The 15,686-nt window shown below is 38.0% G+C and overlaps 1 protein-coding gene across 1 annotated transcript; it reads left to right on the top strand.

Moving 5' to 3' along the window:
* Nucleotides 1-6,355: 6,355 nt before the first annotated feature.
* On the top strand, nt 6,356-7,792 carry LOC311251520 (P2Y purinoceptor 3-like; the record flags this gene model as incomplete). The annotated part of the gene is made up of 1 exon (XM_084343981.1): nt 6,356-7,792. The coding sequence occupies one exon, from the start codon at nt 6,356-6,358 to the stop codon at nt 7,790-7,792; it is 1,437 nt and encodes a 478-aa protein (XP_084200107.1).
* Nucleotides 7,793-15,686: the final 7,894 nt, after the last annotated feature.

Below are 15,686 nucleotides of genomic sequence, written 5' to 3'. Positions count from 1 at the left end.
TTTTAAAGATTCAACTTTTCGCTCAAATTGTAAAGCTGATGTTATCATTTATAATAAAAAATAATAGTATTAATTACAAAACAAATGCAAAATAAAGTTGACTATTAACTAGTGGTCTCAGACTTTTTGATCCCACTGTTTATATGATTTATGTAGGCAAAATAAACAAGAGTTTGCTGATGCTATCGCACTGACCTATATTTCACTTTAAGTCAACTTGGATCCATTTTTATTAATTGCTCCCCATATTATTGTTCATGATTGATAAAAGTGGAATAATAGCCTGACATTCAGACGATTCCTGTATGACCTCCTGTCACTTCCTGCTGGTAGTTTGAATAATATTTATAATAATATATCAGAATAATATTTACTTGAAGGTCCTGTTTGTAAGACAAGTCGATTTTTGAGTCTTATTCCCAACTTGTCAAACGCTGACGCTTTGGGATTGTAGGTCATCAGTATTAGACGAGATGGGAATGAGACTCAAAAAAAAAACTTTAGAAGACCCCTTAGTAGTTTTCTAGAGCTAGAATTTACTTTCTTCTTCTTCTTATTATTATTATTATTATTATTATTATTATTATTATTATCACTGTTAATGTACAGGGACTGAATCTACCGAAGGAAGTTTATTCAAAAGTACACAAATGTACATGCATTGGTGGGATCTTTTCATGTGTCTGTGTTCTCAGAGTGACCAGCCTCCATTGCAAAACATCCAGCTCAGTTCAGCAGGTGAAAAGAGAAAGCCTCTCTCCCTTGCTCCCTCTCTCTCTCTCTCTCTCATTCACACACACACACACACACACAGAGAGAGAGGTGAAGCAGGGAAGAAGAATTGGATGACACACAATGACGGACAGAGGGAGGGACTGAATTACCATAGAAACTGGTCAGACTGTTCAGAGAAGCAATAGAAAAAGGTGAAAGCTGAAGTGGTCGAACTGTCAAGGTCATCGGTCACCCAAACGTCTGCCACACTGATCACTTTTTACAGCTGATGTTTGCTGGGCTTTTTAAATAACCAGGAAAAGCTATATTTTCAGGCTGCTGACATATAGCTGGACAGCAGTTAAAGCCTTTTGGATGTTTTTGTATTTTCTTGTGATTATTCTGATGGGCAAAAGAACAGAAGCCATATGGAGTGAAAGTCCTTGCTGGCACAGGTAAGCTCTTTGTCTAACATGAGATTGCAGTGATGCAGGTATTTATGAGTGCGATGCAGTTCCCTCTACACCAACACTTAACTCCTAATGCATCTCTCAAGACTTGACAGTGGTTATTTCAGGAGTCCAAAATGTTTGCCAAAGTCATAAACTTTTTATTTTCAAACAGTACATTGCATTCAAAACTTGCCCTGGAAGATTTCTTAATGAGACTGCATATGAATTCAGAGGCAGATGATACATCAGGTAGGTGATTGTGTATCCTTGGTTATATCAGATACTAGCTGCTCCTGGAGAACAACCGTGTTTTTTTCATTTGGCCTCCGGTCCAGAAAAGAATTTGCCATTCTAATAATAGGTTATTTAACAAAACGGTAATTGTGACATTGAATTTGTCAAAACTGGGAGTCTGTATGCCCTTCAATTCAGTTTAATAAATCCCAGGCCCTAGAAGTCATGAAAATGTCTTAAACTTGAATTCAAGATTTTATTTTAACAACAAGGTTCTATCTAATGTGTTGTTAGATAGAACCTAACAACACATTGTAATGTATTGTTATGTGATTTGAGAGGCTGTTGTTCAAGAACAAGTATGATCTGTATGTAAAAAGTCTTACATAAAAAAAAGTCTCCAAATCATGCATGTACACACTGACATTTTATGATGTAAAGTCAATGTGATTTGTTGTAAATGTGTTTCTACCATTCCAGACTGCTGTTTGTTTCTTTTTCTGTTTGGTGTTAAAACACATTAGTCTTGAAACATGAGTGAGCTGTATAATCCATCACAGTAAACATCACGTCTGCCTTCATTTTCGTCAATCATTGTGTGTTCACACACTTAAAAATCTTGGTTACAGTTTGCATTGTGCAATAGCATGTTTTCTTAAACATCATGTATACATGAAACCCAGTTTCCCTGATAGATTTCACCAGAAGAAAGCTAATGCATGTAGCCTACAGATGGAATCAGATTTGTAATCTTCTACACTTCACACTTGAAATATATCACTTTGACAGCAAAGCAGCAAGGTGAAAGGAAAAATTAATAAACATAGCAAAGCATAGGTAATTTATGTTAAAAAATAATTCAATTCAAGTCAGCCCAAAATTTAAGGTTGGTAAGTTTGTTTCCACAGCTTAACATTTGATTGATTCAGATATATTCATGCCATAATCTAAACACTAAACTCTGCACCGCTGTTTGCTTGTAGTTAATGGGCTAACTCTTGCTAAACATCAACTGGCGTCCATTCATTTCTCTACAATATAAAAATCCATCATCAGACTCTGGAAATGTGCTTGCAACGCAGAATTCATCACAATGAACATCAAGTCATTGCACACATGATAGACTATTCACACTGTGTCCATTTTCTTCTGACGTCATGTTCAGGGTGGGCAGCGCAAACGTCATACTCCCATGTTCCAGGTTGCATGTCGAATAAAAATGGGAAATCTGACAAACCGTTTGTTTCAATTTTTCCCAATTAGAGGGAAATATTATATATTTCTATTCTATATTTCAAGCTGAAACAGCATACTTGATTACCCATTAACTACCATTAGAAAATGGGTAGGTCTAATGAACTCAATACATTTTGAGCTAACATTACCTTTTGATAGTGTTACACCATAAGAGAGGCGGGAAATAATTAGGAAATATCAATGTATATCTAGGACACATTTATTTAACCTAAGCCTCAAAGTGAAATGCACTTGATGTATTATCAAGCTTGCAAGGTAAGCTGGCATAGCGTAGCGTAGCATAGCATAGGGTAATGTAACAATGCAGCTGTCTTTTCATGCCAAAAAACTCACAGCTTGAACACACTTTAGTGTTATCTCTATGAACATTACAGAAATGGGTTACGGTGTCCATAATGTCATTAATATTACTAACTTAACCAGAACACCTCTGTGGTCGGATGAAGACAGAGACAGCAAGACAGTTAACATTGCAAGCTTGATCGCTTGCAGGCTTTAATAGATGTATCCAAGATGGCTATTGATATTCCCAAATTAAGTTATGCCTTTCCTTAAAATGTCATATAACGCCTGTGCCATATGCAACTGAGACATATTCTTGATTAGAAGTAGGTGGCTATATTAGCGAGAGTGGTGTAAAAAAATGCTGCTTTATCATAACAATGGTTTGTATATCTGCAGCATTGATTTTAAAATTCAACTAGAGAGTGTACCAAAGATCCCGCCCATCAGACCAATGAGAACCGCACGCCTGGCACATATGGCAAAAAAGTTTTCTAGCTTTCAGCTTTACTTCCTGGTTATGCAGCCCCCTGAATACATGCAGTAGAGTTTCTCCCACTAGTATTTCCTGTTCCTGCTCTGCCCATAGACTTCACATTGGGATGTCATCAGATTTTTGGGTCAAGGAAATTTTAACGAACATAAAACACAGAATATAAACAAAGATCAAAAAATCATAACAGAATGAGTTATTATTGACCATGTTTGCATTTTGAGGTGTCCTGTCAACTGTTTTACAGACGTCTCTTTTATAATCGTGGTCTATGGGGAAAATGCCGCACTCTTTGGCTGCATGGGCAAAATTGGAAGCAAGGCTGGGCAGTGCCACCATATCCAGATCTATTATACATTCCTGATCTGCAGTCTTGAGGCTTCTTGTTATACTTTTTTGGATAACAAAGACAGACTATCGCTACCTGGTGGTATGGAAAGTTAATTCCTCTCACGCACTTGGCCATTGGCTGTATCTTTGAGGTGCGTTCAAGAGCAGCTTTTTCGCAGAGACACAGGCGACATGAGGGCAATGCAACAGTCAGCCTTCATTGCCAGCAGTTGATATCGGTTTGGTGTGTCTGAGCCCTAAGAGGGAACGCAGTACAGATTTTTCAAAACATTTGACTGCATTACCATATGATAATGCAACACTGACAACAACTGATGCAGACTTGATGGTAACCATAACTCAAGCTACTTTTGAGAGTCCACTGGTTGATCTTCGCCAACTTAAAATGTGTATTACGCATTGAATATAGTCACAACTTTTTGTTAAGGAGCTGAACTTTCAAATAACACTGGTCATTCAAAGGTTAACACTACCTGATGCTAATGGTTGTTATTTAATTAACCATTAACAGTGAAATCAGTTACACACCAGAAAGCCAGTCCAAAAATGTTCTTGTTTTTAGTTCTGACACAGAATCATTAAACTTCAGCTGACAGAGAGAATAAGACAGGATGTTGACCTTTTATGTCTTATTTATGTTGTACTGTTAATATGTCATGCTGCTGGTTGACACATTACCCTTATTTACTTGAATTATATAGTAAAGTGGTGGTATAACCTTGCGGTTGGGTCTCTTACACAAACACACATAGCTGCACTGGCCTCAAAATCATTCAATTTTAGATTTGTGAAGAAAGCAATGACAAGTTATTGTGAATATAGTCAGTAGAGTGGGACCAGGACCAGTGTACAGCACAGAGGGGTGCATGAAGACACCCAGGGGAAGTGTGGTTACTTATTGCTGAGTTAATGGGGTGAGAAGAACTGAATCAGCAGCATACCCTTGTACACAGGAAGGCAAACAAGCACTAAGAATCAGCAGCATACAACAGGAGGTCAAACAGATTGTGCAAAGGCCCTAGTCAACAGTGAAAGAGGAGGGGGAGGTGGGGTTATTGGAAGCACTGCCTCTTTCCACTCCTCCACCTCAATATGAGCCTAGAAAATAAATGTAGTGTAATATTTACCATGTTCACTATCTTTGTTTTATTCTGATGCATTAGCTATGTAGCTTGGAAGTACATCTAAGGCTATTTAAATAGAAATTTTGACCTGTTGATTATGCCAGAGGAAAAGTAAAGGGGCCACCAATGTCATTAGGATTCATCCTATTCACATTGTTCCCAGTGATTTGAGAGAGTGGTGAATATGACACGATTGTTGTTGCTGGAAATGCACATTACACCGTGTTTGATATAGGTCTGTTAAATAAAGGCCTGGTTGTCTCTGCAGCTGAGGTGAAAGAATACCCCAATCAGTATTAGACATTTGCAGAATCTGAATTTGGAACATTTTGGGAAGTTTTGGAAAGTCAAGTACAGAGAGTGCAACCTGTAGGTCAAAGGGCCTGTGAGATCAGAGCACCTCAAGAAAAACATACATAGATATTAAAGTCTCAGCACCCATTCAGGTAACTGAAGACTACATGATTTTGAGAAGCAGTCCTTACAAATCCCAAGTTTCTTAGTTAAACTTTATTTAGTCGAAGATCAAGCATTGCTATTAAAGCCCAACCAATATTCGATTTTTGGGACAGATGCCAATATCGATGTTAGGGTGTAAAAAATTCTGATATAGATATATTAGCCAACATACACATATTTTTTTAAGTGATCCTTGCAATGTGGTAATTAAACACAACAGTGTAACAGAGGCTGGATATTTGACATTTTAACAGTAAACAGTAATCCAAAACGACAGTAAATGTCACTGGGAATTTAATCATCAAGTATATTTTCTCATTATAATCTCCAAAAAAATCAGCACTAATTTGGACAAATATAAAAGTAAAATCTGAGAACAAATTACAGCATAATCAAAAATATTATCAAATATCAGCAGATAGAACTTTTAATTAAAGAGGAATGATTGTCTTCAACTCAATATGTTTTGCAGTTCATCATAGGAGGAATTTGATTTGGTATGTTGAACCTAACTTTAATAGGTGATCAATAAAATCTTAAAAGCAATTCTAAAAGAAACAATGTATGGACTTACTTAGACTAATAATTATTTTGTTACAAAAAAATTAACTACAAAGGAAGGATTAGATGTGAACCAGCTGTATGCAGATTCATCAAAACCAACTGAAAGCAACCACTTAAATAATTATTTTGTGCAATGGGTATCTAAAATACTATTGATTGTACTGATTAGCTGAGATATAGTTTATCAGAAATAGTATGATCCTAAATGACAACAGATGGATGACTAATTTCTTTGTCTCTCTATCTCTTTATCTCTAGGTGAACATCTGGCATCATCCGAAAATCTACTCTACAAGATCATACAACATGACCATTAAACGGTACCGAGAACAAGGATGACTGAGAAGAAGCCTGACAGAATCTCAAACATACAAGCCACAGCCTTTTTCATCCTCTTCCTCACATGAAAATCAATTAATCTCAAAATGTCATCAAGAGGTGGTGTTCCTCCCAACGTCAGTGTCTCGGTACTCCAAGACTCCCTAGGCTCCTCGTTACCTTCTCCTTCCACTACCCCTCCATCTCCTTCTTGCAGCATAGATGAGTCCTACAAGTACATCTTTCTTCCCATCTGTTACTCTTTTACGTTCATCTTCAGCATTTCCCTTAACTCAATCATCCTTTACCGCTCATTCCGCCAGACCAAGCGCTGGAATGCTTCTCTGATCTACATGGTCAACCTGGCCTCAACAGACTTCATGTATGGCCTGTCACTGCCATTCCTTGTGGCTAGTTACATCATGCGTGACCGCTGGGTCTTTGGTGACTTCATGTGCCGTCTGGTCCGTTTCCTCTTCTACTTTAACCTCTACTGTTCCATCTTTTTCCTTACTTGCATCTCTGTCCACAGATACCTCGGTATCTGCCATCCTATGAAAGTCATCACACTGGAGACCAAGAAGGCTGTCAAGTGCACTTGTGTCGTTGTTTGGATTGTGGTGTTTGCTTTGACCTGCCCTATCTTCCGGTTTGCACAGACTGGTCACGTGACAAGATTGGCAGGGCTTGGCGGCAATGCAAGCAATACTGACAACCGAAGCCATGAGGTATCATTGATAAATTGTAATGCCAGCTATGGTAACTTGGAAGGGGTCATTGAGAAGTACCAGAACTGTTGGGACGATGCCATAGATAAAGAGTTTCCTGATTACGTACCCTATGGTATCATACTCCATTTGCTGGGCTTTTTTGTGCCTTTTTCCATCATAGCTTGGTGTTACTCTCATGTTGTGCTGACTATATTTAGGACTCTACATTCTCAGCCTTCATCACAGAGAGTTCAGAGAGACAAAGGACATGAAGGAATAGAGAAAAGAGAGAGAAGAAGCTCTGCAATAGCTGGAAGAAAAAGAAGAGGTAGCAATGGAATGTTGAGGACACTAGGAAGACAAGAAGGGACTTCTATTTTCCTTGGCGCCCACTCCCCTTATGCCAATCGCAGACGTAAATCTATCAAGACCATCATCACCATCACCCTTTTATTTGCTCTGTGTTTCTTCCCTTTTCATGTTACTAGAACCATCTTCCTTCTGTTGAAAGTCACCAAAGGAGTTCCCTGTCACACTATGACCATGGTGTCCATGTGCTATAAGATCACGAGACCTTTAGCATCATTCAACGCATGGCTCAATGCCCTCCTGTACTTCCTGACGAAAGACAAGGGGGGAGCTAACTGCTGCCAAGCTGTAAACACCACCACCCAACAACATGGTGGACTTCTATTGCCACTGAGGATGATGGGAAAAGAGGGGGATACAGCGGAGGGAGGGATCGAAGACGAAATAGACAATAAGGATAATAAAGAGTTTCAAAACTGTCCGTCATATATGAACAGAGCAAAAGTCAGATATATAGTTGAATGAATGTTTTCATAAGGAATGAAATAATGAGTTTTAGATGCACTGTAGATTGTCCTAAACTAAATATTATATAATATACAATATGAGCACTGTAGGAAAAGCAATGATTAAAGAAGACCCAAGCAAGAATCATGATATGCTTTTTATTCTAAGTGTATGTACCTACTGCTGTTCTGCTACAAGCCATACCTTGACAGTTACCTGGTGGATAAATGCAATCCCAATCTGATATAGCTGTGTTAGTGTTGTTCCTAGAAATTCATAATTTATGTTGTGAAAGGGTCTATTTAAATAAAACCATGTTTTCCTACACCAAACCAAGTATTTCAGTTGCCTAAACCTAACCAAGCAGAACACAAAACTGAAAAGAAACATAAATGTAAAATAATAAGTTAAATTAGTGTACAAAATATAAGTGAATAGTATAATAATATGTTCCAAGCAGTATATAAACCCCATTCTCCTGAGTGAGAGCGCTGTGCTTGACCCACTCAGCCAAGACTGCTTGCCACAACTGTGCTTTTTTTGTTGAAATAACAGTCCTGGAGAAATCATTACTTATGATCAAAACCAACATGCCCCGCTAAGCAACTGCGTTATTGGTCAGTTGCAATGATGATCCTGGAACAAAATAAATCATTGTGTTTCTAGAAACAACACCACCACAGCAATATCAGATACAATGTAAATGCATATTCAAATGTGACACACCATTAAGGAGATAATCTGTTTTATTTCAGGAGGTGTATGTTTATAATGTGTTATAGATTAAACGTGCTACACTAGGATCAATGATTTCCTTTTCAGGACAGAGTATGCTTGGAATTAAATTGTTTGTACAATGTGTCATCCAACCAGGTCTCAGGGCAAAAGGGTTTCTATGAAAAGCCTGTGGTCATGGTGGTCACATTTAAACCCTCTATACATTCACATCACACATTGTTGCAGAGAGAAAAGTGTTGGGGCAGGGGGTTTCAGTCGCTGTTAGACAATCTGACAATCAGCGCTATATTACAATTTACTTTAGTTTCGTTACTCAACCCAGCTTAAGGCTTCTAAGGCTGGGTTGAGTTCAGTTCAGACTGCAGGGAAATCAGACTTTGTTTCTCAAATCAGATGTTTAAGACAGACTATCCGCACTATTATTTGCAAATGATCGGATTGGAATTTTGTGTGTAACTACATACACATGCTTTCCAACAACAAAAGCATGAGAAATGGAAAACCCATCATCTTGTCCTCCAAACAATCATGCTGCAAGGTTGTGGAGCAGATGGTTTATTTATTTCAGCGTGATCATTCTTAGACGGATGTTCTCTGCGTATTCTTCCATACCGCTCGAATAGTAGCAACATGGATTCTGCTGTGTTGCACTTCAGTCTCTCTGGATTTGACATCGCTGTTGCGCATCGTGCTGCGAGTGACACAAAAGATACTTTGAAATCCGATATGAGTGGCCAGAGCGGCAGGACTGAGACACGTCTATAGAAATAAGATTTTAATCACCTTTCAAATCGTCTCCAAATGTGCTTTAGATCAGATTTGCAGAAATCGGATTTCATGTGGCTTTTTCCTTTACAGACCTCCTTAAATGGATCTGGATACAATCTGGATATTCCAAAAGATGGATTTGGGCTGTCAGTCTGAACAAGGCTTTCATTAGTGCAGTCAGACGATAACTACCCAGTGCAGTGTTTTTTCAGCCGACTGCTGAGGAAATGTGACTCTGGGTACTCTACTGTTGTTGTGGTGCTACATTCCATAGGTCAGTGTTTTGTAAATATTCCATTGACAGTGTGCTGGTGCAGTTACTTTCACCTTGAACATAAATGCCCTCCCATTTATTTGGAGAAACTCTGAGATGGCAAAATAAAATGCAATAAAATATATAATATACTATACATATCAATCTTCTCTTCCACTAATCTGATACTGGTACCATATGTGAAAAAATAAAAGCAACTCACTCAACTGATGATTCAGTTATACATGCCATTTTAGTTCAGCCAAACACAAACTTTCTTTAACTTGATAGTATGACTTGATGATGATCGTATGGACATATGAACCACACATGCTTCAAAGGAAGTGCATTGCAGAGCATGGAACAGCGGTTGAAGCCCTTTTACCTCCCACCTCTCTGTCATCAGATTTGGTTGGGTTGTGTCAGACAATTCTTGGTACTCACCAAAATCGACAAACCAATATTCATGGGTAATATTGGGTACATTGATTGACCCGGTGTGTGGTTACCTTTTGTGTGAACAAATGAGAGCAACACTATGAAAGCCTGCAAATAGAGACAGAAAAGAGTAGACCGTTACCCGGTCTACAAACGGGCCCCTTTTGGAACAACTTTTGCCTTTCAAACAGGTTCAGACTAGATAATAGCACTATGATAATAAATAATATCTAGGCATGCATGATATTGGATTTTTTGCCGATATCTGATATGCCCAGATTTTACAACTCATTTGGCCAATAACCAATACCTATATTTTGGGGATTTTCCACTTTCCAAACATTCTGTCAGTCTTTTTAAGTTTTCGTCATCCATTGTGCCATGAGGCTCAGCATGCTAACAGGGCTAACACTTAATTTAAAAATTAACCCAAATGACACTGGCAATGAGCTTCTCAATGTTGTTGTAAATGAGTGCTTGCAACTCAGGTAAGGCCACATCAGAAAAATACCTCTGACTGGGGACCGTGTAGCAAGGCTCAACATCAAAAATTGACGGAATCCGATGCCTTCAACAAATGAAAATGGCAGGTTGTCCAGAGAAATACACTTTGCCCTCGGATGGTCGTGGCTGCATTTCCTGGCTTTTTTTAAGGACTGGAGAAGATACTGGGTTTTTTTTTCGCTGGCAGTTACCTGTTGTTTCTCCTTTTTCATTCTTTGCTGCCACAAACTCGTCGCAATGGTTGGGATGACAGTTCTTGAGATGCATAATTCAATTTGTAGTGTAGAAATAATTTTGTCTTGGCTCCTGGCCAAAGAACCCAACAAGAAATCGTCCATTTTGAGTTTAGGGCTTTTTTTCACTTTAATGGACTCATCATACAGCTTCAACCCAATCAATATCAAATGTTGTCAGGGCAATCTTAACAACTTTGCCATTAACAATTATTAAAAGCTTAAGTTTTTGTTGAAGGGCATGGCCTTAGCGGCGTGGCAAATATCTAAGTTGCTGTGAATCCACTGTGCATGCTCAAATCTGTACCAAACTTTACACGTTTGGTAAGACTCCCAGCCTGAATACATTTACATGTCAATATTCTGTTACAGACATAGCACCCCCTACTGGCAGGAGGAAATAACATTTTTAAAGAGTGATGTAGTCCTCCTGGCCGGATTACCAAATCAGCCTCAAGCACAGTGAGAAAAAACTTAACATTTAAACCTAACCCTTCCTTGAGGATGCTGTGTGGTGAGCACTGTGAGTTTTTGTTGTGGCAGCATGGCAAAGGCTGATGTGGCACCATTAAACAGGAAATTGCCATAACTCCACTGTACATTGTCAAATCTGCACAAAACTTCACATGCTTGGAAAGTGTCCCAACCTGAAGACATTTACATGTCAATATTCTGTTACATTCAGAGCGCCACCAAGTGGCAACAGGAAATTACATTTTTCTATAGTTCTTTCAACAGCCCCTGCCACTAGTTTGATGTACATGCATGAAATCCGCAATTTGCACTTCCTCTACTGACTGACAGCTGCATTGCTATAGCTACCTGTTAATTACTGACCCTCAATTCTTCCTACGTCCACGACTGTGGCAGACTGCATGTGAAGACTGCACTGACCGATTCAGAGAGAATAGTCAAAAGTTTTTACAGAGTGCCAAAGATAACGATAGATGATAAGTAAGATATGCCCACTATTTACTTCCTACCTTTCCAGAAAGTTGAGAACACAGCTAACAACAAGCTTACAACGCATAGTGTGATAAAAGTACGACATTCAGCAGCAACAGTCAGTACCACGAATGAGCTCTTCTGTCTCTGTTATGATTTCTGGCCTACCTGCATGTATAAACAAAATGCTCTTGTCGAATCTGATGAACAACAAGGTTTTCAGAATGATGCTGTTAACTTTAGCCTCTAACTTCAAAGTATCAGAAAGTGATGCGTCTCTCTTCTACAAATGGTCTTACCAGTGCCTAAGCTGAATAATTACTTAAAAAGAAAGCTATTAGGCCCACCTGTTTATTCCAAATGTTCATTGGTAAAGTTGGAATGCCCTCCAGTGGACAGAGCAAATAACAACCACATGGTGGCATCTGCAATGCTTATACCTGTCTACAGTGTAGGCTTGTAGTAAATATTAATAGTAAATAATAAAAGCTTTAGGATTCTTTTAGAATTCAGCCTTCCAAAGAACTCCTGCTTTTCTTGTGTTTCTATTGTTATTCTCCAACTGGATTTAATTTGTCTTATTTCTATTTTTTTTATATTCATGCAAAAGTAGATGATTTATTTCTGATAAAACAAAAGACAATTGTGAGCAGCAAAATGTAATTCTGGGATTTTAACAGGTGCTACCATTGTACACTACATATTTAGGGTATGGTTATTTTTTGTATGTGGTCATATTTAATTAATTACATAAGACAATTTTGCAATATAGGCTATGTCAGCCAATTACCTGCTTCCTTCACATCTATGTATTAACAATGAATGCTGACCAACATCCTTCTTTATTTTTATTTTTGCAACTTGTAGCTACATGAAAGATAAGATGTTAAGTCACTTTATCAGGTTCAAATAATACAACATAAGGGATGTTAGTAAAACAAATCTTACTTATAAAAGCTCACGACATTTGGTATTTCTAAAATATTGGTTACGGACCTGCAATTTTCAGTTACATAGCCAAGGAGAGGTTAATCTCATGATATGACCTCTAGAACTTCTATAAATGTCATGTTTGAATTAGATGTTTGTTCAGATTTCTTGTCAGTCTGACCTACAGTATGTCCATGTCCACCCCAGCATGTACAAAGATTGACTTGACAGTCACAAAGTTTGCCCTGACACGCGCGCGCGCACACGGCCCCTGCAGGGGGAGACACTGCCCTCCTCTCTGTCAGACCGGTTAGAAATTCAAAACACAACCGCCTTGCACAATTTCCCGTCCTGCACCGCGGCCTACAAAAGCCTCTGACGGTTATTTTAATTTAACATAAAAAATAAATAAAAATCACAGGCGCGATATTATTCAAAAGTAGCGACAGGGATCGATTGTGCTGGTCGACGGGCACATTTTGATACCGGTGAAATATTGCTGCATGCTCATTTGATTTTCTATTTATTTTTTGTGTGTGTGACGGCTGTGTGGGGAGCTGAGGAGCAGAGCGATTGGCGCCACTTTCAAATTCTCCACTGACACAGAATGAGAGTCCGGCTTCAAATACATTTTATACACCACTTAATTTCTCCTTTTCATATTTACTGTAAAACGAGGAGTAACTTAACACAATTTTCTTTTGGACAGTTTTTTTCTTCGGAAGGTAAGCAGTTCAGTCATTACATATTTTACATTTTTTATTATAGTGAGGTAATTATTTACGTTTTAATTCTTATTTATCGTAAAGTACTATAGCCTTTGGCATGTTACAATGTTAGGGGAAGAAAGCGAACTGCTTCTGTGTGAATTTGGTGTCACTGTATAGTAAAGCCGTTGTGTAACCTCCTGCTCAGTAGGCTGTAATGAACTGCTGTTAGAAACAAAGGTTGTTTCGCATTACAAACAAAGCTTTACATGGCTCCTTTGTCGGACAGCTGCTGCTTTAGCCTTTTCTACATTGAGGCAGAAAGGTTTTTTATTTATTTTATTCTAAGCCGTTCTTCCATGTAAGCTAAAATGAACACTGGATGAATTGTTTTAAATTTCTGTACAAAAGAGTTTTAAGCGATAACTTAGTAAGTTTAGGTGGCGGACACTCCCCCAGTCACAGCCCCCTCCCCAAAGACCCCAGCCCACTCCGGCCGTCCACTCCGAATCCGTACGCCTCGAAATTACTCTTAAAGTTTAGTAAAATGAAGCAGCTACTAATTCTTGAGTGTCATTTTGAGTGACAACTGGCTTAATCCAGTTTAGACTGTGTACAAAAAATGCTCAGGCAAACTCGTCGGTTCGCTAGGAAAAGCCTTAGTCAGCAGTTTGCCGAAGGCTCACCCGGTCTGTCATCCTGCCATTACATGCAGAGACTGTCGACAGTTGGGGCACATTTCAACAACTCATCAGATACAATCTTACAGAGGCAGTTCTCTTAGCATCAGTTAAAGACTTTTAACATGCTGATAATTCCGTTAACAACCCACTTACCGTCTTTATTAGACATTAAACACCACATCAAAAACTAAAGTGTTAAGAGTTGATTTCAGGTAAAAATTTGGCACAACAGTTTTGATGTTCAACTAACAAAACAGGCCCTTTCACAGAATAGTTAAGTAGATCCACACTAGCTGGTGTAATTTTCCAGGAAATTTAAAAATAGTTATAGCATCATAAACTATCATTTAGTAGCATCTAATCCAATAACAATGTATAGTAATGACTAGCCTAAAGGTACAGTACAGGCAGTTCTAATACAGAAAGCCAAAACCTTTTCATACAGATCAAATATGAAAAATAGTGGTCTGTGGAGCAATGTGTTCCCTTTTTGAAGTGAATATAATAAGAAGTCCATATTATTGCTCCATCTCCCTCCCACTGCTCAGCAGTAATTTAGCTAAGACTGGTGTTCAACATCCAATGTGTAGTCTCACTATCTGATCTATCAGAATCAGCAAATTGTTCAAAAAAAGTACCACCCTCTCAGCCCTACGTTTGAGTTGGCTCATTGAGTGCAGATAATCATATAATGTCTCCTGTGTCCTGTTTATCTTGAAAAATGTTTCGATTATGAGTTGAAGAGTTTGTGTTTATTAATTGAACCCTTTTTTCAATGATCTACTGAGATTCAGAGTAAAGGTCAAGTAGTCAGCTATGTCTAATTATAAGGTATGGTATCTCTGAGGAAATTCCCGTAATCTGAGCTAAGTAGAGCTGAATATTGCTAATACGGGTGCTTACATGAAAGTAATGTGACATGTCTTTTCAAGGGCTGCACCTAGTGTTTATCTTTATTATCATATACTATATTGCTTACGATTATTTAATAGATTTCATCAATTATAAGTGAAAAAGTATTCCAAATACCCATCAAATGTTACGGCAGCCAAAAGTGATGTCTGCTAATGGCTCTCTTGTCTGAGCAACAATCCAAAACCCACAAACACAAACAAGAAATTTACAATGAGGTTAATAAAAAAAAAAGAAACAATATTCATGACATTTGAGAATCTATAAGTATTACTTTACTTTATCACAATTGTCATCGGTCTATTTCCTGTCAACTGACTGATTATTTAGGTGATAAAGATTTTAGGCTCTAATTGAATTACCAAGGACCGAAAGGATTCACCTATTCTCTTACGAAATGTATAACAATGTCTGCACTGAAAGAGTGTTGAGAGTAGAATTTAACATTCAAATAGTTCAGAAGTATGAAATTGCCTTTTTACATTACATTATAATGATATAATATTCATCATCTTAAATGTGCCACCAATCTACCACATGGTAGGATGTAAACTGAACATATCTTTCAGAGTCTTTAGAGTACAAATGTACCTTACTTTCTTTAAAGGATGAAATCTTCTAAGCAATTTTTGAGCTAAAACTACAGATATTTTTTACTGAATTGACAATTATTTTTTGATCAATCATTAAGTCTATAAAATGTCAAAAAGAAATAGTGAAAATGTTTCCCTCCCCAAGGTGACATGTTCAGATTGCTTGTTTTGTCCAACCAACAGTCAAAAACATAAAAAGGGAAAAGCA

The sequence above is a fragment of the Pagrus pagrus genome (genome assembly GCF_965226575.1).
Source record: "Pagrus pagrus genome assembly, chromosome: 22".
Lineage (NCBI taxonomy): Eukaryota > Metazoa > Chordata > Actinopteri > Spariformes > Sparidae > Pagrus > Pagrus pagrus.
The sequence above is the reverse complement of the archived record's forward strand: the minus strand, read 5'-3'. Positions and strand labels throughout refer to the sequence as shown.